The following is a 23,668-nucleotide window of genomic DNA, read 5'->3' as shown; positions in this document are numbered from 1 at the left end:
TAATTAACTGTAGAACTGTTTTGTTGTTGACTATGAGACCACAGTGAAGTTAGTTTCATTTTGTTATGAGTTCAAATAATAGACTAGTGTAGATGCCTGTAGGCTATACTCTGCTATTCATAAACAGGTTTTAGTAAAGCATGGTTTAGTAGTGGAATAACTGTTTCATACGGCCTCGCGTGCAAGCAAATTCCTTCAAATGCACCGCTGACTATCAAAATACAGATGCGCTGTTTGAAGTTGCGCTGCAGACAGATGTCATTGTCATTGGTTTAAAGGATGCTACGCCCAAAACACACCCATTAAGAAACATAAGAGCAACTTTTTTACGCCAAGCACCCGACGTTTGATAACAAAACCACGCCGAATGTGGACTGGACACACCCCTAAATGTGTCCTTTTGTAATAAACATTATTTATGTACATACTGTAAACAAATGTAATTTTAACTTCATCAGCCCGTCTGCCTCATATTTGCATTAACTGCTGTGCCTGGTAAAGACACGCCTCGACCATTTGCAAATCAAGTCTTTTGTCATGTACGACGACCCAGCTTTTGTCTTATGCCAGACTTCACCATAGGTGGTCGGCGCCAATTAATGTTTCATGTTTTCCTCCGAGCCGGCTTGTAATAAACCTGGGAGCGTCTCCCTTTCTTAACACATCTCAGTTCGGTTTTGTTTCCACGTCATTTTTAATTCTCACCACACTTTCGCCTCTGACCATCCGTTTCTGATCGTCAAGATAGAGCCCAAAATATGCCGGCTAACATGTAAACATCTATAACATGTATTCTATCTCAACCCTTCCCATAACCACTCATTTACGGTATTGTGGCACATAGTTAACAATGAAAAAGCAAAACTGAGGCTCTGTGATCGCAGGTATCTTTGACGTGTTCAGAACTGCACGAAATTTGACCTCTAGGATCACTATGACACCCTCTGAATGCATGCTGAGGTTTGTGGAATTCCGTTCATGGGGGGGCATACAATAAATTAATTTATGTGTACATTTAGTGACAAATCGCCTGCGAATGGTGGTATGGATGAAGTTGAAATGTACACACACACACACACATAAAGACACACACACATACCACACACAGGCATGCACAAAGACACACAGGCACACACACAAACACACCATTAACCCCCCCCCCCACCACCACCTCTCACACACTCACAAGCGAACACACACACACAGAAATACACAGAAGCAAACACACTCATTTACATACACAAAAATGGCAAGAGTAGGAGATGGAGACAAGCGTGATTTATTTTTGCAGATTGAATGCGCAGGGCTTGGCGGTAGTCATATTTTGTACCGCTCTGCAGTACATCTACTTCTAAATATTGCTATAAACAGAACATGGGCGGAATATGGTGTGCATGGAAACATAGTCAGTGAGTGTTTGATTCAAGATAAACAGGTGTGTTGAATGCTGTGTTGTTAGTGCAAGTGCAGATATGTGTTAATGTACCGGGGGTATTTTCAACGAAAAACCAACCACACAGGATATTGATAGCATTGCAGACTTCTCTTCGTGCACTTTAGCCCCAGTGTTGTCAAGATGAGTAAGACAGCATGCACACAGAATGCTTATCTGAGCCATGCTGCAGTGTCAATTTTGATGCAGGGCTGATTACTTTTAGTTTTTTAAAGATTTTGAAAACACCTTTGTTTTATATTAGATTAGATTCAACTTTATTGTCATTGTGCAGAGTACAAATACAAAGACAATGAAATGCAGATTGTGTCAAACCAGAAGGGCAAAAAAGCAGAAAAGTGCAATGTGATATACAAAGTATATACAGGTGGTGCAGTGTAGACAGTAGTATACAGTTGGTTTACAGAAGGTGGTTTAGAGTAGTATAAATTAAATATACATATTTGCAGTGTATTAGCAGTGTATTACCTGTGTATTACCTGTAACGCCTCCCGCAGAAGGGTGGGGTGAACAGTCTGTGGTTCGGGTGAGAACAGTCTTTGATGACGCTGCGCGCCTTACGCTGGGACTATGAATATCAGTTACCAAGTCAGCCTGTGTTTTTAAAGGTATTCAATACAGTTTCAATATCAAAATGACTTTGAAACTGTTATATTAAGGTAAAAAAAACACTTGCATAGGATGCCTGTCCCCTCTTGACTTACATAATTGCACTATATGTTAGTGATTTAATAGGAAGGTACCTTTCCACAAATGCATACATCATAACTTTAATGGTTCTTGAAAATCCAGTAACCATTACACTTGAACACTTGCAGGTTGTTTGTGAGTATAACATTTTGGAGCAATGTACAATACATATGGGAAAAGTGTATGTATGTGGGGGTGAACAAATGATACCCTCTTGTGGCAAATTTGTAAATTACATGTCTGTGAGAGACATTGCTTTTCAAAGTCGATTCAGCATGTTCATGTTCATGTTCAGCACTTCAAAGACTAAATATAAACACTCTGTTGTTCTGGTGAAATGTAGTAAATGAGAACTATACACAATTTGCCTTGTTTTTAACACATCTCTGTGTCCAGATAGGGACAACACAGTTTGTTGGCATTTTTATTTGTTACACAATATGTGTTAAAAACATTCATTTTAAGAGTGTATGCATCTTCACAACCTGTTGGCCTTACTACGACATCTATATTCATGTCACCATGAAGGCAGGAGACCTTAAAAAAAAAGTATAAGTCATTAAAAAATAAAGGGAAAGATTTTCTAGTGAATTTTGTAAATGTACATTTCAGGACTTGACCAAAAAACATGGTTGAGGCAGCAAGAATCTGAGGGGGCTATATTTCCATTATGGAGGAAAGTTCTATGCTTCTACAAAGTTCTAAAACTGTGAGTGAGTGTTATTCCCTTACAAAAATTAAATGTTTGCGGCAGATTTACAGCAAACTTGTGATGATATTGGATTTGTGGGAAACAAATGAGTTCACTATAAAATATTGCCAGAATTTACCAATGTTGGCCGCTGAGAGGCAAACTTCCAGCAAAGTTCTGGCAACAAAGTGTGTTCACCAGTGATTTGCCACCACACTCAGCCAATAATGGCAAACTTCCAGTGAACTTCTCGTGACAAACTTAATTTGCATATGATATTGCTGCAATAATTTGCGGCAACTGTTCGCTAAAAACCTGAAATGTCTGTAAGGGTTTCCACAAGTCCATCAATGGTATACCTAGCAGATTGCCTAACTGGCTGAACTGAAAAGCCTTGAACTCTGGCCTTGTCAACTATCCAAGCAGACCTTAAAGGCAGTGGAAGCACAACAAGGAGACACTCTATTGACACTCTACAGTCACTGATTACTTCGGAAAAAGGTTTCAAATTGTAACCTCTTAATTTCCTTTCTCCTCCTTTCTCAAGTCTTTGACATGGAAATCAACCAAATACTGCACTGTAAGATTCTTGTTTTCTTGCACTTCAATTTTTCACAAACACAAATTTGACATAGTCCTATACTAAAACATAGTGGTAATGCTCCATAAGCACTAAATTAATAAGTGTGGTTGTACAAAGGACCATTGTAAATGATGCATTTATATTTCACTTGTGGTCATTGTGGATTAAGTAAAATCACGTTGCCCATATGAATGAAATTCTCATCACAGAGCAGCTGATTATTATTATTAAGTTCTTCATCTTCAGCTTCATCACATCAGCTGTGCAACTAATTGACATTTTTACAGGAGCTCATTTGGCAAATATTCTTGGTGATGATTCCTCATTGTATTCAGAGGGACTTGTGTGGCACAGTATTGTGCACAGTATTACATGTGTGCAGTTTTTTTTGTTTAAAACGTTCAAAAATGACCTAGACATATCAACAGATTGTGAAGACACACCCGTTTTGACCTAGTGCCCACTAAAATATAACCACTAAAATTAGTATGCAATCCAGCTAGTGTTGTAGTCTCTTGTAATACCACTTTGCACCATATGTAGTGCTACAATATATTAAATACAGTGCTAGTCAACAGAGGAATGAATGTGGCTGTGGTGACGATAACTAGATCTTACAGAATAGCACAAGCTGTCGTCTGCAAAGAAAGGTGAATGTAAGTTTTTATAGTCTTAGTAAGATTAATAAGTCATTTTCATGGCCGCCAGCCTGGCTGACACCAGATCGCTGCTCAAATCTCAATTGAGATCAGAATGGGTCATGGGACATCCTAATCCCACCTCCTAATTAAAGCGTGAAAGGAAACGAGGACAGAATGCAACAAGAATGGAGGAGTCAAGGACAGACAGACATGAGAAATGCAGTAAGGGTCAGATCTCTGTTACCAGATGAGATGAGGAACAAGTGGCGAGAGAAGAGTGGTGCATCCTACGCATCTTTAGTCAGAATGTGCGATCATTGGGCCAAGGTGAAAATCTTGCTCTGTTTTTCATGTCTGTCAACCTTCAATTTAAAAATCACCTAGAATGGAATTTTTTTCCCCTTGGCTTTGTTGAATAAGGAGAGTTCTATGCCTGGCCACAAAATGGGATACACAGTTGTTTCCTCCTTTATCTAAATCTCAAACTTTGAAATGACCATTACAAATGGGCGAGTCTGAACAACAAAAGACTGTGAAGTAAATAAAGACTGTGATGTAAATACAGACTGTAACACAAATCATCCTTTTGATCAGCCTGAGCAGTCTTTGGCTGCAAGGCAGCCAATTAGCGTAAAGCTCACTTAATTATGCATGTAGGTGGTAAATAATCATGAGGGGGCGCTAGATATCTGCTAAAATCAGCTGCTGGCCATTTTATTCCCTAGCCTAATTGTAGGGTTGTGAATGGGCTTGTGAAATAGTATCTGAGCATACTTTTGACAAACCAAAGTTTGCACACCTTCTATGTTAACATAAGACAACAAGGTAAAACACTCCGATCATCCATTCTATGTCAACTTTGAAATAAATGTATTGCAATATATGGATGGATGACAATGAAAGACCAATCATACCAAGAAAAGATATTAATATACGCTTTAATTGTCATCGTTAACAGAACCAATAACAGATTTTTGTTTTTGTTTTATAGGTATATAATAGGTTTATATTTTTAGAGTCATGTATAGGTCAAGACTTTCCACAGATGTGGACATAAAGTAGCCTAAATTAATTCAGAGCTGAAACTTCTTAAAATGCTGCTTTTGAGTCAATTGAGCATACAGCTTCCATCCATCATACAGTATCAGTCAAGCTTTGAACTGAATCAGGCTATTTTATGTCTGAATGTGTACAGAGTTTTGTAGAGAATACATAGCCTGGCCCCATCCTAACCTACATGTCTTTTCAGGGAGATAGTCTGGAACACCATAATTCACTAATGTTTCCATTGGTCTGCAGATTACCTGCCCAATCAGCAACAAGAGGGGATCGAAAGTGGCAGTGGTAAGTGGTGGTAGCAACACCTGCAAACATCAAAAATTGCAATCGGAATAGTGTGTACATTTATTCACAGCAAAGGTAGGCCAACATACATTGTTTCCTGACTGCCAATTATGTTTATTGTCTGTTTGTAAAGTTTAGGCGAAGTAGGAGGTAACGTTAGGAAACCCTGATCAATGTGATTGGTTAGGCTGGACCAATGATTTCAAAGTTAATGTCTATGCCCATCACCATGCTAGAGTTGGAAAGGATTCTCAATTGTGAGTGTCCAGACTATTCACAAAGTAAATGAGTTTGGTTTTAACCAGGCTAGATTAGAACATTTAGGCTGTATAACAATGGTCCGTTTATTGAGATGATGCTGAGATGAAGAGATGAGGCTGCCACTTCATCAATAACTGAGTGATGCATGAGAAATGAGACATTCTTCATGACATTGAGCTTCGAACGATTTGTGGGGCAAAATCCAGAGAACGGAGGACGCATGTAAATAGGGGAATGAGAACCCTGATGACCCAGATGAATTGACTAGCCATCACCATTCATGAAATCAAATGAGCCTTGAATTATTGTGATCAATATTTTGTTAGTCCAAAGAACTTTACAGCAGTAATCTAATTTGAATTTGTATTGTTTCCTGATATGACAGATGTTTTCTAATTTTTTATATTTATCTGTTTACCTACCATTCACCATCTCATACCAAAGTAATATGTTAGGAAAACATATGGGATCCAGACTTAACACACATTATAGGTTATGCATTGGCACTCAAAAAATAACTGCCTCAGGGTTGCATTGTTATGTGAGGTCTACAAATACGGTTGCTTTTGACAGAAAACATCACATACAAACAAACACCACCCACATTTTGACATTACTAATTGAAACTGTATCCATGGTGGACAATTTCTAATAGCCAGGCCAATCCCTGACTGTTGTCCCCCTGCTACTCTACACTAGAGGTCAGCAGAGCTATGTTAGACACATCTGTTGTTCTCTCCAGAGTGTTTCAGCTGCATTTCCCCTCGTGGAGCCTCTGGGCAGCCCAGCCCTGTGTGAGAACAGAACAGTAAGGAAGTAAGGTACAGTGGCAGCTGAAAAAAGCTAAGCTAAGCTAAGGGTAATGAACAAACAAACATAAACCGTTTTAGTGGAGTATCTCTGTAAGATTCATTATTAAGTTTACTGTGTGGCGATAGGTGGTGCAATACCAGCTAATATATGCCGCTCTATCTCTGTCTTAGTTGTACAAACATACGCCATCACGCCGTCACCCAAAAGCATAACCACATGCATTCCCACACCCACACACACATAAACACAGTACAAACATAACTTTTCTTTATGATTGATCCACAAAAATGAAACTCCTTCATAGTGTGTACACTGTTGTCTGACTGAACAATACCACAGTAAAGAAAGACTGAGTGAGAGATTAAGAGAGTGAGAATATGAGAGAGGAGAGGGGGTGGGGGATGATGGGTGCGGCTGAATGATGACTCATATTTTGGGTTGCCTAGCTACTGCGAGGAGCTGTTTTCTTTTCAAAGTTTTCAAACCAAAATATGTATGTCTGGATTTCATTGACAGAAAAAGGCTCAGTGGCTGTGGTGGCGAGGGGTGTGGCACAGAAAGAATAGGAGGAGCACGGCCGTGTTCTAGGCAGAAGACAACGAATGATCATCCAGAGTTTAATGTGATAAAAATGTACACACTATAAAAAGATGAAGACCAAGCCAAAAGGGGAAGCCAGGGCAAGGGAGTGGATAAAAAGAAAGGGGTCACCATGGCAACGAACAGCCTAGACGAATACGAGTAGTTTTTCTTCTTTCTGGAATGTAAATACTCCCTCAAACTTACCAACTGAGTGAAAGACTTTGGCCTTTTCATGTGGTAAAATGTTTGAACCAAAACAATGTATACAGTCAAGTGGATAGGCATGTCAAGGGCAAACACAGCATGAAACATAAACAAAAACTGAGACGGTACCATTTTTTCTTGTTTTTAATCATCTTTATCTTTGATGTATGGCATAGTGAGTATGAAGTGCTGCTAGATGCAGGGGTAAATTTGGAAGAAAGTAATTCAAAAACTGAGAAAAAAGCCCATACTGAACATAGACCACATTTTAAGGCTCAAGCAATTATCATTATGTTAAATAAATGAACTCAACACCGTAGTTTTTCCATGTTGACTTAAATCAAAAGGGAAGTTTCATTTCAATTTTTTTAAATAGTCCTAGGACATTTGTGCATGGCATTGTATATACTAGCCTTTGAAAACTGGAAAAGTTGTCAGATGTCCTGACTGGCTTCTCCTGCATGGTGAGAGATTAGTCATTTTACTCTCTGAGAGACTTCAGATGAAAAACAAAATCTCAAACTAGTCACTGATTACTCATGTGCAAATTATGTTTTCAGTGGTAAGAAAAGCCATCATGAAGAAAGCATTGTATTTTCTTAACTGACTGTGCTTGAAAGGTTAAATGGAAGTGTTCCCATCAGGTCTGTCACACCCTCATAGTACGCTCAGTTCCAACAACCTGCAAGTCCTCATCTGACTGAAAAAAAGTGTTCTTTGTAGGATTTCTTATTCCGGCTGTGTAGCTGGCCAGGGAAGGTAAGGTCTAGCTGAGACGTTAAGTCTTTGAACCTCTACTTGATATTGATTCTGCTACTGGGCCATTCTATTGTGTTTACCCTTTCATTGTGCATCTACAGGACTAACGCACTATGAATAAGCTATGGGCTGCAGACTACTACAGAAGGACAGGAATGGAAACCCACATTAACAGGAACCAGACTTAGCAAGCCACTGGGCCCTCGGTACTGAACACCCGCCAGTTTTCTTAAGGCCGGAGAGGCCACCATTCACACCACACCCGACGGAAGACGGAGAGGCAAGCTGTCCCCTTCGAGGAAAATGGGAAGTAGTTGGTTGCTTTGGATGTGCCAGCTGTTCTGTTGGCAGAAGTTGTGTGTGTATGTGTGTGTGTGTGTGTGTGTGTGTGTTTGTGGGGGCGGGGTGGATGGGAGTGAGCTTGCATCACAAACCCAAAGAGTTCATGAAAAAAAAAAAGAGAGATTCTGTATTTCGCCATACTGTGTGTGTGTGTGTGTGGGTGTGTGGGTGTGAGAATAAGTGGACGAGAGAACATTGCACAATCGTGTGTGGGAAAAGGGAAAACAGGTAAGTTTACTACTGTTTCCACAGATGGCGAAACACCATTACCCAACATCGTGATACATAGTGAGGTTTTATCAACTTTGTTGGGGGGGAGAGGGGGGTTAGGTATTATTTCATGTTTTTATCTAGATCTACTGTAGCAGCATGTTTATGACTAATGATTGATAAGGCCAATGAAAAGGAAGCAAATATAAACAGAAACCATCTAAGTCTCCAGTAGTCAGCTACAATAGTGGAGCTAGACTTAGTGAGGGATGGATAGAGAGGGGGAAACCCTTTACAATGAGACAGTTTTATGGAGGAGAAAAAAGGAAAAGAAAAGGGTGGTTTTTAGTCACGCTTACTCACTTGGCGTGCAGGCACTGCTCATTGTCCTGCGCATGTGTGGAAACATTCTGTCACTGAGGCTAGTGAGTAACCCCACAATTGAGTCACATGGGCACTGAGACTACTCATGCAGAGTACTCTCATCGAGTAGTGTAACACACCCTCAAGCATTCCCATAGTCCCAATGGGACGCAGAGATTCCCCACACCTTGGAAATGTTCTGCACAAGGATGATATGCAACTCTGCTCTTTGCCAGATTCGGTTTTCCGTGGGCCCTGTTTGTGCTGTTGGAATATGAGTTTGTGTTCGGCCATTCCAGTTTACTGATCGTTAGAGAGGGCCACACAAAGCTGTGATTGTCCAGGAGGCAGGCCGTGTAAGAATGGCCTCGGCAGCCAAGCCTTTCAAAGGTTACACGCGCACACAATTTACATGTTATGCCTGATAGTCAGCTGGGTCCTTTATTTCGGACACACCCTCGCCCTAAGCCCCTCAGAATTGAAGGTTTGTGTGTCTGTGTAATTGTCTCTCTTGCTCTTTTTCTGTCTGTAAGAGTTGTTTTTGTGTGTGAGTGTATGAGAGAAAGATAGTGAAAGGCAGGGTCTCCATTCAAGCTAGCTATATACAGTTTGTAGTGTAGATATGGCCCCACAAAATTTTTCTTTTCTTCCAGTCTTTTCTATGAGGAACTTTCTAAATGTCTCTCTTTCTATCTCTGTAGGGCTGTTTGTAAGAGTGAGAGATAGAGAATGTGTGTGTGAGAGAGAGAAGACTATTATGAGGCTGTGTCTTGAGTAAGAGTGAGAGATAGAGAATGTGTGTGTGAGAGAGAGAAGACTATTATGAGGCTTATGAACAGGCCCCATAGGCTACTTGTAATGGTAGTCTTGTTGACTGACATGCAAAACAACTAAACATAGACCACCTTGGTAATAATAAACAAGTTGCTGCTTTGGGTAATTTAAAACTGTATAAATGAAAGAAAGGAACATGCCAACTTTTTGGGATGGTGTAAGCTCATTTTCCAAAAAGTGGGTGTATTCCCAAGTTGCACTGGTGTTGCTTAATGCAGTGTCCATATTAGCAAGACTTTGTGGGAGCGACATCTGAGGTTGAATTGAGCGAATTTGGAATACAGAAAAGGAGACATAGTGATTCTTTCACAGAAAGGAGGGGGGGGGGGGGGGGGGTCATCATTGGGCATGATGAGTATCTGCCTGAAGCCCTAAGGATCCTACCCAACTGAGGTCAGAGCATAACAGAATGCCACAAGCCTAGGGTCAAGGTCAACATATTGTGCAGGCAAGCTGCTCTTCAAAGCAGTGGCAGATCTCACCTGACCCCCATCTAACCCATCCATTCACCCACCAGCCACAACCACCACCAAAGTGAAAAGGCGGCTGGGACAGGAACAGCGTGCATTCACTTTAACGCAGTTAATAAGCCAATGCTTCAAAGCTTTAGTCATAGTGACATTTGCCCTTGGAATGAAAATGATACATTTTTCAAAAATGTGCTGCTCTCTCTCTCTCTCTCTCTCTCTCTCTCTCTGACATGCCCTCCCTCTTCCAGTTCTTCCCAGACCAACTACATTCTTTCGTTCTGACTACTCCTCTCTGGCAAGGATGGGAATGAAGCGAGGAGGAACAGTCAATGGATTGGAGAGCAGATTGTAACGCTACACCCAAATCCTGGGGCGGGCTGTTATCACACAACAGCATTGCCATGATTACTCTGGGAGCTACACTGGTCTCCATGGTAGCACGGATGACTTTAATGACAATATTTTGAGCTTCCTCAAGCGCCAATGAGTCATATGGCTTCCTCTGAGCGCTTTCCTGGACAACAGTAGTAAACAATGAGCATTACAGCGAGACAATATTAGGGCGAATTATAATGGCCCAATCTCTGTTAGTTAAATAGTGATGTGTTACAGTTAGAGATGTATTCATTTACAATGAGGTGAGACTTTGCTCACCATAAATCTATTGTGCGCTTCAATTTAAACTTCAAATAAATCAATGCGAGAAAATATTACCATGGAGTCACTATGGATGCAGCTCAAATGTTTTTCTCGGCTTTACCCACGCCCGCCATGAATTCTTTCATGTAGGCCTATAATAATCCACTTGAAAGTCAAAATGTATATGTTTCGTGTGTGTGTATGTGTCAGAGAGAGAGGAGAGGGGGAGGAGGCTGTCTGGAGGTTGGTCAGTGGGTGGGGATCGTTTTGGAGAGTTTGAGTGCACGCTCATATGAGGCGGGAGTACAGTGGGCTGCAAAGTTGTAAAGGAGTGCGCAGAAGTCCTGACAACAGTTAAGAGAGTTAAGAAGCATCAAACAAGGTAAGGCTGTTATTTTAGAAACGCGTTAAAATAGTCAACAAAGAAATGCATGGAACGATTAAAAATTGACTACCCCTATAGGGTATTTCTATTCCTGGCTTGAAGTGCTTATTTTATTGCTTTAGGCTATAGCCTAGTTTAGTTTAAAATAACATAAACTTAAAAAGTAAATTACCGGCTTTATCGTAATTTGGTTTGCCAAGTGCCAAGGTGATTTGAGAACAGCTCGTGGATTTTGGCTTGTTGAAACATTGTGTTTCGAATTACAGGTAAAAATGACACATATTCAAAACAAAATTGTCGTGTAATTGAGAGTTTCTGAACTAGGAGGAGGCTACGCCTTAAATAAGCCTCACTTTAACGCTGGTGTGAAATCATGGGTGAAGTCTCGCAAAATCAGCGCACGCCCTTTCAAGTGATCTCGACACATCATGTTCGTATGTCAATATTCTTAGTCTAGGATGTTGGTAAATTTTCCATTTTGTTTTATCTTGAGTGAACTTTAATAAAACGTATTTTTGTCTATGTCGGGCTGCCATTCTATCTTACACCAGTCTTCAATGAAATAAGGGTTTAACTTCATTTGAAGAGGGACAGGGTACCTTCAACAGAGCCACTATTGTGAAGGCCTGCACAGGTCAGTCTTAGGTTGTTCCTGCTGGGTATAGCACAGGAATGTATCCTCTCAGAACGTTTCAGTGTCGGCCTATGCAAAATATTTACGCAGACGTTCGTGCAATCAATGTGTTAATGCCATTTAAAGGCTGGCATTTAACACCTGGGAGCGCCATGTGAGCCTAGCGCCTCAGCCATGATCATGATGAATCGTAGTTGTTTTGACGGTTTGGATAAGAGCTGACTGTCTCTATATTGTCATTGTTGGTATGTGGTGCCTTGGGAGATAATGACACGTAGGCAAGTAAATCAGTGTATACATTTGATTTCTTTGGTTTTGGTTTTTACATGTGTGTTTAATGTTTAATACCATAGCATCACATGTGTATTTGAGAAAGTTTATAAATGACTTGAAGTCTAAAACATATGAAGTGCATCTATTGGAGGCCGACCTTGGGGAGGTGTCTCTGGGCAGGGGAAAGAAAAGGTATTCTGGGCGGTTAAGGTGTGGCTTTTTTTTTCAATAGAAAGACCAAGGCAAGTTACAACACACCTTGTCTACCACCACTCCCCTGCCATTGTGAATATCACACATCCTGTTTTAATACAGCAAACAGTCAAACACTCCATTTTAGTCTACTTAAATATGTTGTGAGCAGTTGATCTAACGCACAGCTGATAAACGTGCTAATAAATAAGTTAGAGTATAAAGTCATACGCTGTGCAATGCCACACCCTATATAGGGAGGCAAGGTTGCAACATGTGAGTTTAATTCTGTGGGGCAATTCATCAACCTCCAAATAACATATTTATTCAGCAATGGGGTGTGTTCTGTTTGGTTTAACACTGCTAAAAACCAGTTTCTCCTCCCTATTTAATCTCATGCTCTCTCTCTCTCTCTCTCTCAGTCACCATGTTGGTACTTCTAGCTGGAATCTTCCTCCTTCATCTCACTGGCATCATCCTCCTCCTTGTGGCGACCATTAACAATGTAAGCACACACACAAGCATCACATTATCACATCTCCAAATCTCCTCACCTCAGTTCTCAGGTGAAGATTTACTGTGATCCGCTAGATGTTGGATATTGTAGTTAAAGATATGATCTACACAGTCTGTACCTGGAAGGTTCATTGAGTGTCTCATATCGTTTACCTTGCTGCATTTCTCAGCTTGCTGTCATACCAGAGCTGTGACAAGTCTGTCAGTGTTTCATCACTGAAATCTCACCTTGAGTGAATGAGTCTTCATGTTTGAGTGTCTGTGTGTGTGATGTGTGTGTGTGTGTGTGTGTGTGTGTGTGTGCACTCTTGCCAAGCCGTTCACATGCAGGCACACGCACACATGTGTGTGGCAGTGCAGCAAATACCGGACACCACTGGAGTTCTGTGCATTCCTCCCTGAGACACCTGTCTTTCCTGCTTCAGGAGATCACGCCCAAACATGCTCCCACACACAAGAATGTGAAAGAACGTGAAAGACATATTGTCCATTATTGTCTTATTCCCCTCTCCCTGTCTGTCTCTCTCCCTAGGCCTGGTGGGTCACAGACACCATCTCCACTGATATCTGGGCTCGTTGGGTGTGGATGAATGGAGCATGGAACTATACTGACCTTCCTGATATCCACACCTACAGTGAAGGTATATTTGAATATGTATATTCTGACTGTAGCCTCTGTATCACAAGAGATATATATATATATATATATATATATATATATATATATATATATATATATATATATATATATATATATATATATATATATATATATATATATATCTGTTATTACAAATACAGATTAGGTTTGGCCCATAGTATCCAGCCAGAACTATTTGCTCCTTCTATAACCCTAAGGTAAAGAGGGTTATAGAAGGAGCAAATAGTTCTGGCTGGATAGGCTACTATGGGCCAAACCTAATCTGTATTTGTAATAACAGAATCTTACACTCCACACATTTAGCATAGACAAAGTATGCTTATTTTTTGTTCATTAGGGTAAATCTTTGTTGGTGTTTTACACCTGTTTTTCATAAGGAATTATTTGGCCTACCACAATGTTCACAGTCGGACTAGATGCGATGGTGTGTAGTTGAGGCACATTTTCGTGGTTCTTAAATTGTTATTGGGATTATTATTAGTTTTAGTATTAGTATTAGTGATTAGGAATTAAGAGATATTCACATTGCCAAACCGCATTATCATTTATTTCATTGACTACAGAAATGGATTTTTCAAGTTCCCCTAGCTCTCCTCCTGAAATACATGCAACAGAAGTATGTAGTATTACTGTTAATTACTGAAGAAGTAGTACTAAATGTGGGTGATTGGTTGGTACGCACAAACACACTGCTGGAGGGTTAAGATATAGATGTGCTTGGCTGGGAATCGGGGGTTCAGTGTAATTGAGTGGGTGTGCTTTTGTGTTTCAGTTATTTTTGTGATTCACATCATGTCACACAAGCTTTTATAGCAGCTCTGCAGCTATGACAGTGTTTCTGCTCCTGTTTAGAAAATAGATTGAATATGGAGGGCTGAAATGAAGCTGTATTGCTTTGTGATTTCTGTGTCAGACAATAATTATTTAGTGAATCACAAATCTGAAGTATGTTGTGACAAACCAGCTACATATTTTTGCTGGGATTTTAAAGGGAGGGCCCACCAGTCAACGCCAAGTATTTCAGAAGCAGCCATCTCAAAAGTCTTAGACAAGACTTGTGTTGGGTGTGTCCTTATAAACACTCCAACAGCTATTCTTTCATTAGGGTGTCAGCAGAGGCTTCTCTCTCACAGAATATCATAACCAACATGTGCATCACGCCTCATGATCAATTTTCAAGTTAGTTCTGAATTCCAAGTGGTGTTGATTGGGCGGTGGTAGTGTAGTGGTTAAGGAGCTGGGCTAGCGTGCAGTAGCCTGAAAGTTGTCAGTTCAATTCCCGGCTTCCACCGCTGTGCCCTTGAGCAAGGCACTTAACCCCAAGTTGCTCTGGGGACAATGTGATCCCTTGTAATATAGCTGACATATGTAAGTCACTTTGGTCAAGAAGTGTCTGCTAAATGTAATGTAATATAATGTAATATAATGTAATGTAATGTAATGTAAATAGAAAAGCTGTTGTGTTTATGCCAACATCAGTCCTCCTGGTGAAACTCAGTGTCACTATCTGTCGCCCCCTACAGAGTATCTCCAGGCAGTGCAAGCGAGTTCAGTGCTAGCTTGTATCTTCTCCATCCTGGGCCTCTTTGTATTCGTGGCCCAGCTTTTCACCCTCGACAAGGGAAGGAGGTTCGCCTTCTCTGGCATCTTTCAGCTCCTAGCCTGTAAGTATCATCCCATTCACATGCTATGTCCTACTTATGCTTGTTTTCTGTGTCCACACACAGATACGTACCTTGTGTTTGTAGGCAAAACACACTTTCACTTGTCACATAGCTGGAATTTTACCTCCATGCACTTGACATCCATACAAACAATTTATCTCATATGTAGTTATTTGAATTCTCATAAGCTAATTGGCTAACATAAAATCTCTTTTCTCTCTAACATAAACTACTCTTTTCTTTCTCTCTTTCTCTCTAACATAAACTACTCTTTTCTCTCTCTGTCTCTCTCTCTCTATTCATTTGTTCATCCCTTGCTTCCACACAGGCCTGTGCATCATGATCGCCGCGTCCATCTACACAGACAGGTTTCACAAGAACGAGGCCAATGGCTGGTATGGCTCCTCATTTATCCTGGCCTGGATCTCCTTCGTCCTCACCTTTATTTCCTGCATCATTTACTTTGTTCTGCGCAAGAAGACGGCGTGAGCCTCCGCCCATGAAGTGCACTACACCTAACAAATGATAAGGCTTGATATTGTTTGATTTCGTTCTGCGATGTGTTTTTTTGTTTATGTTTTTGTATACATGTAAAGACGGATATATAGGTGGGGGATTTGAAGAGGTTGTATTTTTATACCTTATCCATTTTCCACCATGTCATTTGATTAATGTATTAATTATTTCAAAGTGAATACAATTTTAATAGCATTCAGAATTGCCAGATGGCGCCCGCGATGGAGAAAGAGAGATTAAGAGAGAGAGAAAAGCGAAAAAAGAAGGAGAGCAAGAAACATATTATTAAGCCAGGGATGCATCACTTCAGACGTTCTCAAGCTATTATCGCATCCTGCAAACATTTGATTGATTTTTCAATTATTGCCCCAAATAAAACCAAGTCAAGCCACGCAAAGCCCTGCAGGAAGACAAATAGAAGACTCTCTTGGGTGTGGAGAATAGAATCCAATCTCAGAGTGGGAGTCTGTCCCCATCATTCTCCCCGGCTTAGTGACTCACAATACCCAACAATACTGACTCTATGGGAACAAGCCACAGGGTTGCCCTCAGTGGCACTATATAAACTAGTCAATATATGTGCACAAATAACAGAACAACAAGTGTAATACTGTATGATAATAATAATGACAAACGAAACATTAATACTAACCTCAGACTCTAAAACTGGATAGGTCAACCCGTGAAGTGTTTAAGGTTAAGCTTCTGATAAAAAGCTTTGTGGTATTCTTTTTTTTAAATGAAATATTGAGTTGGACAGGTGAGGAACACTGTTAGGAGGTACTGGCGTGATCCTTGTCTACTTGACCTTAATCATGTGTCTCCATTTACCGCACTCTGACTCACGTGTACATATGATCGTGTTTTATTTTCTTGTTCGAGCGTTGTATACCTAATACAGACTTTTGTGATTTTTGTGTCATGAGAATAATAATTTGTATTAAAGCTTGAATCATTTTGGACATATGGGCTGAACATTGTTTTAATTGTGTGCAAATTTTTGCTCGGTCACTTCATAAATCTCACTGCTGTAGTATTTGGTATATCAGTGATGTAATATTCAAAAACAAATACAGTTACAGTGATAGCATTTAAGCCTTGCATAAAAATGACTCGTGTCTTAACTCTCTTTATTATGGGAAAACAGTAGGGGTTAGAAATGGCCAAAAGTGTTCACTCTCTACACAGCATGACATTTGATCTGATTCGCAGGAGAAAACAGAAGTCATGTTGGGGCTAGCACACACACTTGAATCCCAGTTGAGAGAGAGGTCCATTCACCCTTGTAGTTGTGCTATGTTTTATCTATGCATAACCATAAACAGTACAAGAGAAACGTAAACATATTGCTACTTTACATACTACATCATAAATGGCCCAGAAAAAGAAACCGTGCCGTCGCCAGACTTTTTCAGTCTTACATTAGTGAGAATTATAACCACATGTGTGTTGTCCACTCATTGCAGACAAGGCTCAGGGCCAGACTGGGGTAGTTGTGTTGAGGGTTGGTACAGTAGTGATGGTGGTGGGGTTACGTAGGCCAATCAGAGTGGGCTGTACTCCTCCTCGGAGTATTGTAGTGTGTAGCTGTGGCCGGACACAGACGGCGAAATGGAGGGGGAGGAGTGGGCGGCTCTGGAGTAGTACGGGTGCTGCAAGGGATGCAGCGCGGGAGGCATGGAGGCCTGGTGCTGCAGCAGCTGCTGCTGCCGCTCCTGATGCTCCCAGCGCTGCTGCTCCTGCTCCTGCTCCTGCTCCTGCTCCTGCTCCTCCTGCTGCTGCTGCTGCTGCTGCTGGAGCTCGGGGAGGGGAGAGGCCAGGGTGTCCCCAGGGGAGGTGTTGTAGTACGGGGAGAGGGGAGACAGGGGCGGGGAGGGGGGCGACGGAGGTGGGACCGAGGGCGGAGGGGGAGGGAGGCTGTAGTAGGTGGTGGGCGGGGGCTGCGGGGGAAAGGTGAAGTTGCGGCAGGGGTAGACCAGGGACTTGTGCTTGGGCCCCCGCATGATGACCTTCTTGGTGTAGTTGTTGAGCGTGGAGACGCCCGAGGACATGCAGAACAAGAAGCCGACCCAGGCCACGCTGAGAGACAGAGGATGAGAATGAGAAACAAAGAGGGACAAAAAAACAGAAGGGGGGCAGAAAGAGGCAACTAGATGAGAAGAGAGTCATCTCAAGTGCAGTTCATTTGAGGATGCCTTCACTCATGCAACAACCAAAGAGCCCTTGAATGAATTGACGGAGCTCCAGACTCACATGAGAGGCCCTTTGATCTTGAGGACCCCACAACCCAGTGGGGTTATTGAGGGAATTAGAAAAGTGTGGATAAAAACTAAGAATGAGCAAATGCTGTGTATTCACCAGGGCATTGTAAGTGTATACTGTGGAACACAATATTTATGTATATTTTTACACAGTGTAGGCTGTGTGTGTGTGTGTGTGTGTGTGTGTGTGTGTGTGTGTGTGTGTGTGTGTGTGTGTGTGTGTGTGTGTGTGTTTGCATGTCTGTGTATCTTTGCAGTATCAACTCACTAGAAACCCCAGGAATAGAAATAACTGTGTGGTTTGAAGTCCTCTGGCCCAGTGGAAACAGTGACATGGAAAACCTGCATAAACATCATGTGAGCCACCATGCCAAGCAGCCCTGGGAGAAAATGAGAGAGTGAAGGAGAGGGAGAGAGAGAGAGAGAGAGAGAGAGAGAGAGAGAGAGAGACAAAGAGGGAGAGAGGAAGGAGAGTCAAAGAATGGGACTACTCATGGAGCTTGATTTTTCAATATATGAAACACTTACACACTGTTGACACATGAAACACTTACACACTGTTCTTACACATTTTTTACCAGTGAAGCTAAAAATTCTGTGTGTTTGTGCCTGTGTGTGTGTGTGTGTGTGTGTGTGTGTGTGTGTGTGTGTGTGTGTACGTGCGTGTGCGTGTAGTAAACGTACCGCCTAGCACAGTGAAAACTGCAGAGTAGGCATTGACCAGCTGACCCCAGCGCTGTGCAGCAGGGAACCAGGCAGACAGACACAACTGTAGCAGCAGCAACATGGAGCTGATCAACAGCAGGCCTATGTACATGAGCTCCATGACCACCGACAGCCATAGAATTCCTTCAAAGAAAGAGAGAGAGAGAGAGAGAGAAAGAAAGAAATGGGGGATATAGGGAGAGAGAGGGTAAGACAGTAGAAAGAATGAGTAGGAGTATCAACAGAGCAGCGCCTGCATACACAGTATATTTAGACATTTGAGAGACAGAGGGAGAGCGCCTGGCATACAGACGATAAGAGAGGCAAAGAACAACCTCATTACTACTGGAGGGAAAGGCCACGGAAAGAACAAAGGGCGGAATGCTTTTACTGTTGGCTTGGGCTTGAGTATAGTGAGGTAGTGCGCACATCTACCTCTCTCTGATGCGGGAGTAAGAGCATTGAAGCTGCGACATTTCTCTTCTGCAAGAAAACAGAGAATTAGAGTGAGAGAGAGAGAGAGAGAGAGAGAGAGAGAGTCAGTGCAGATGCAAGTCAGGGAAGAATCCCCTGATTAAACAACACTGAGTCATCAGCAGGCGCATGATCAATGTGCGTGATCCCTTGGCTGCCATCCCTAATTAATCCTCTCTCTGAGGATGGATGTGTGTGTGTGTGTGTGTGTGTGTGTGTGTGTGTGTTTGCGCGCATGTGTCTGTGCGTGCTTGTGCGTTAATAATGTGTGTGTGTGGGGGGGGGGGGGGGGGGGGGGGGGGGGGGTGCGTGTGTGAGCTTTTAAACAGCTACAGCAGTCTGGGTTTGAAGCAAACAGAGACATCTCAGAAATGTCTGCATTCATAAATAAAGGACTCTAGGAGCTGGCAGTTCCCTCTTCATATTCTAACTCAACTCATAACTCAATCAGTTAGGACTGTAGGGCCAAACAGAGACCAGATCTGTACCAGAGATGAAAATGAGCCCTGCCAAAGACAAGGTATGAAACAACACAGAATACAGGAACTTGGACATGACCAAAATAAGATGGATAGGGCTGCTTCATTCTTGCTTTACAAACAGAGCCTCTCTCTCTCTCTCTCTCTCTCTGCCACTCTGTATTTCTATAAAATTCCTTGTGCATTGCATTTCCTCTAAATAATCACAGGAGAGAACAGCTTAGCCGCTGCTGAAAACAATGCAATAAAACAAGGTCAGGATTTGCAGTGACCGCCTAGGAAAAATCTATTTTGCACCTTTGCATCACACAGTGAAATGTTGAGTGCTGGTACCCTGTGATGAAAATATACATGAAAAAAAGAATAAAGAGAATCGAGGACACAACAGAGAGAAAACAAGTACGCATCCGAGAATCCACAACCGGCAACCGTTCTCTGTAACGGTATTCACACTAATCCATTCTCCCACCTAGAGGAAAATCTGTCTCTATCAGCTTCTCTCTAGGCTGGGCATAGGCTCGGACCAGTTATTCCCCCAGGGCTTTATTATTAAATTAACCTTTCTCCTTTTCTGCATATAATCCATAATTGAGTTCCACTGTTAGAACCCAAATCTCCACGAACAGCAGGGTGATAATAATCCTCTTTAGAGGACCTTTGGCATGGACACATACAGCACACACAAATACACATACATGGACAAAGGCATACACACACACACACACACACACACACACACACACACACACACACACACGCACACTTTCTTCACACACAATTTTTCTGCAGGACCCTAGTATAAATACCTGCACACATATTATGCAGAGTGGTACTTATGTAAGCAGTCACGCACACATGCAGATGTATGTAACACATATCCATTGTACCTCTCTACTGTAGTTTTGTCGTTCTACTGCAACTTATTTGCCCTCTTGAACCCCCACAGGTTATGTGTGTCCTAGTCTCTTGTCTCTGGTGTCCAGTCCGGGTGAGACTAGAAGGCACTAAACCAGCTGAGGTCATCAGAAACAATAAACTGGAAAAACTGTTTTGAAAAAAGAACCACTGGAGCACTGTGTCCCACAAGGTTAGGAGATCTTTGGATGACATTATCGGTCAAACACTGACCTGACCTATAAGGTCGACATCAGTAATGCCTCCCCCAAGCAACACACACACACACTCACACACACACACACACATTCCATCTATTTCTTTCTCTGTCAAAAACCCAATATAAGCCCAATATATCTGTTAATTCACACACACAAAGAAACACACTATGGCAGGAGAATCATCTTACATTCAGAAACAGTTTAGACACACACACACACACACGTGCGCACACAAGCAAGCAAGCAAGCAACACACACACACACACACATACACACACACACACACACACACACCACACACACACACATTCTATCTATTTCTTTCTCTGTCAAAAACCTAATATAAGCCCAATATATCTGTTAATTCACACACACAAAGAAACACACTATGGCAGGAGAATCATCTTACAGTCAGAAACAGTTTAGACACACACACACACACACACACACACACACACACACACACACACACACACACACACGCGCACACAAGCAAGCAAGCAAGCACACACACACACACCCTGACCCCCCCCCCCCCCTGCCCCAAACACACACACCAGCTCTCACCGTAGGCATCCTTGAGGATGTTCTCCTGGCAGGTGACCCACAGGCCTGAGTGAAAGGTGGGGAAGACGAAGCGGTCATCGCCCGTCTCCCAGGAGAACGTATCATCAGCGGCCGTGCCATTGCTCAGGTCCTCCACCTGGATGCACATGAGCTTCTTGACAGGGGAGCAGAGGGGCTTGGGCATCTTCTGGCTGCCCTCCACCCAGAAGGGGGCGATGACGGCCGCCGTGCCCAGCAGCAGTGACACCAACGTCAGCACGAAGGTGAGCCGCGGGGAGCGCAGGCGTTCCAGCAGAGACATCATCGGAGAACTGGGAGAGAGGAGTGGAGAGAGAGGTGGGGAAGGAGAGAATGAACTGATAGGGAAAGAGGACAAGAGAGGAGAGGAGAGAGAGAATGGAAAGATAAGGAAAGGAAGAAAGGAGAGAAGAAGGAAAATAGAAGGGAAAGGAGGGACAGATGAGATAACAGGAAGAAGAAGGCACAGAGGAATGAAAGTCAAGGAAGAAAAGTTGGATTATGAGAGAGGGATGAAGACTGGGAGAGAGAAAGTTTCAGAGAACAAACGTAAGAAAATGGGAGAAAAAAAGAGCAGAGGACAAAGACAAAAAAATACAGGGAGATTCAGGAAAGTGATTAAGCAAGAGAAGCAGTTCAGGAGAAAAGAAGAGGAGAATGTGGAAATGCAAACAAGGATGAAGTGAGCACTTATCTAACCAGGACGACTCCTTTTGAGCATAACCACTCTCCGGTGAGCCCGTCTTTAGATCACTTGTCCCTACTGACAGTAAACACTAGAAAACAGCAGGATTTAGACAAATCCTCTTCAATTTATGTTGACCAGTCTATGCTCCCTGTGATTAGTTATTTCAGATGTGTGCAGTGCAGGGGAGAGTTTTAATCTGCCCCGGGCCTATTGTGAGGGAGGTAGACTTGATTAAGGATTAGGAGGCAGAAACCAAACCAGGACAAAGTGGATGTATGGGCATGAGAATATGAGGGAATGAGGTTGGACAGCCGAGGGTGGGGGGAAGGAAATGCAACTGTGGCCAAAGCAATTACAACAAATCTAATCAAACACCACACTATACTTAAGGGGGTTGACATGAAGTTCATCAACGTGAATTTAACAAAAAACACATCAAATTCAAATTACATTGTGCCTTTACTTTGCCATACATGCATGCTGTTATTCGGCGCCGATGATTAAGCAGAGCTTAACATTATGTGCTTGTTGTTTGAAATGTCGAAATAACAGGTAGAACAAAACAATGTCCATAATAGAAAATCGATATTATTCAACTTACCGCTGGTCATCTAGCCCTTCTTTTCCCCATGAGCCATGTGGAGATTTCACCTGGGGACTGTGGAACCCCTCCCCTCATCCCTGTATTTAATATCTCCTGTCAGCACACACCCCTTTTTGACCTCCATGGTGTGTGTGTGTGAGTGCAGCCGTTACTCTCCATGGGTCTCTTTTGTCAGTGAGTCTGTGTGTGTGTGTGTGTGTGTGTGTGTGTGTGTGCACACACAGTTTTAAGCTCCAGTCTACTTTAATCCATCGATACAGCAGCAAATCCACACAGGACAACACTGTTCAATCTGCTCCATATTCCCTTAAATAATCTCCACTGGCTACCTTACACCCGTCTGACTGAAGCGTTTACTGCATTAGACTCTGTGATTTATTCTATCTGCACTGGCATTAGAGCTAAAAGAAAAACAATTCACAAAAAAATAAGTGCAGAATGGCACAGAGTAAAGAAGCTATGTTTCTTCCGCATAGTTTTTCTTCATGTAAATCAATGCTTTTGGTCCACTGACTGAATACAAAATGATAAAATTGAATATGAAATGAAATATTGAACTCATATATAAAATAATACAAGAGTATAACAAGGAGACTCATACAGCAGTTAATTATAATCTATTAACCTTGTTAACCTAAGGCCTGAAAATATTTCAGCTTAGTTGATAGGTTGAAATGTTTTACATACAGGCATAATCTACCAGTCTCAATGGACATTTCACACATCATGTAAAGACATTGTGAAGTTCTCAAGAGTCACCACAAGAGGGAGGTCTGAGGGATGCCATCAGACAAATACCAGTACTCTAGTAAACCCCACATGCTGAAGCAGTGACCCTGGACAGGGAAAATCTGACATTAATTCTTGCAAAGCAGTAGAGAAGGGAAAAAGTACTCAACAGCAAACCATACTGATGTGAGGTTAGCGTAAGTTCACCCACAGCCCTCCACCTCCTGAGGTCCCAGCATCACTCCTACAGCGCAGTGCCACTAGCTCTGTCCAAACACAGTGGGTATGCCTTCAGGTGTGTGAATGGG

At 42.1% G+C, this 23,668-nt stretch overlaps 2 protein-coding genes and 1 long non-coding RNA gene across 3 annotated transcripts; 2 read left to right on the top strand and 1 right to left on the bottom strand.

Annotated features, from left to right (window-relative positions):
• Positions 1 to 3,594: 3,594 nt before the first annotated feature.
• On the top strand, positions 3,595 to 19,256 carry LOC121705533. Its single transcript, XR_006030826.1, has 4 exons — positions 3,595 to 4,385; positions 5,358 to 5,545; positions 11,722 to 11,724; positions 19,246 to 19,256. It is a non-coding gene; the product is annotated as an uncharacterized LOC121705533 (long non-coding RNA).
• On the top strand, positions 11,154 to 16,682 carry LOC121705532 (epithelial membrane protein 2-like). The gene is made up of 5 exons (XM_042086557.1): positions 11,154 to 11,261; positions 12,786 to 12,868; positions 13,412 to 13,520; positions 15,064 to 15,204; positions 15,533 to 16,682. The coding sequence occupies exons 2-5, from the start codon at positions 12,791 to 12,793 to the stop codon at positions 15,691 to 15,693; spliced, it is 489 nt and encodes a 162-aa protein (XP_041942491.1). The 5' UTR covers positions 11,154 to 11,261; positions 12,786 to 12,790; the 3' UTR covers positions 15,694 to 16,682.
• Positions 16,828 to 21,686, bottom strand: LOC121705531 (germ cell-specific gene 1-like protein). The gene is made up of 5 exons (XM_042086555.1): positions 21,322 to 21,686; positions 19,122 to 19,169; positions 18,666 to 18,830; positions 18,250 to 18,361; positions 16,828 to 17,799 (listed from the first exon to the last, which is right to left on the bottom strand). Exons 1-5 carry the CDS (start codon positions 21,623 to 21,625, stop codon positions 17,265 to 17,267), a joined length of 1,164 nt encoding a protein of 387 aa, XP_041942489.1. The 5' UTR covers positions 21,626 to 21,686; the 3' UTR covers positions 16,828 to 17,264.
• Between the last annotated feature and the right edge of the window lie 1,982 nt (positions 21,687 to 23,668).

The sequence above is a fragment of the Alosa sapidissima genome, chromosome 3, assembly GCF_018492685.1.
Source record: "Alosa sapidissima isolate fAloSap1 chromosome 3, fAloSap1.pri, whole genome shotgun sequence".
Taxonomy (NCBI): domain Eukaryota; kingdom Metazoa; phylum Chordata; class Actinopteri; order Clupeiformes; family Clupeidae; genus Alosa; species Alosa sapidissima.
This window is presented reverse-complemented; position numbering and strand designations above follow the sequence as displayed.

Coding starts and splice junctions, on each gene's coding strand:
- LOC121705532 (XM_042086557.1), top strand. CDS start 12,791: ATGTTGGTACTTCTAGCTGGAATCTTCCTCCTTCATCTCACTGGCATC. Junction 13,521..15,063: donor TATCCACACCTACAGTGAAG/GTATATTTGAAT, acceptor CGCCCCCTACAG/AGTATCTCCAGGCAGTGCAA. Junction 15,205..15,532: donor CATCTTTCAGCTCCTAGCCT/GTAAGTATCATC, acceptor GCTTCCACACAG/GCCTGTGCATCATGATCGCC.
- LOC121705531 (XM_042086555.1), bottom strand. CDS start 21,625: ATGATGTCTCTGCTGGAACGCCTGCGCTCCCCGCGGCTCACCTTCGTG. Junction 19,170..21,321: donor CATCCTCAAGGATGCCTACG/GTGAGAGCTGGT, acceptor GTTTTCTTGCAG/AAGAGAAATGTCGCAGCTTC. Junction 18,831..19,121: donor TACTCCCGCATCAGAGAGAG/GTAGATGTGCGC, acceptor CTTTCTTTGAAG/GAATTCTATGGCTGTCGGTG.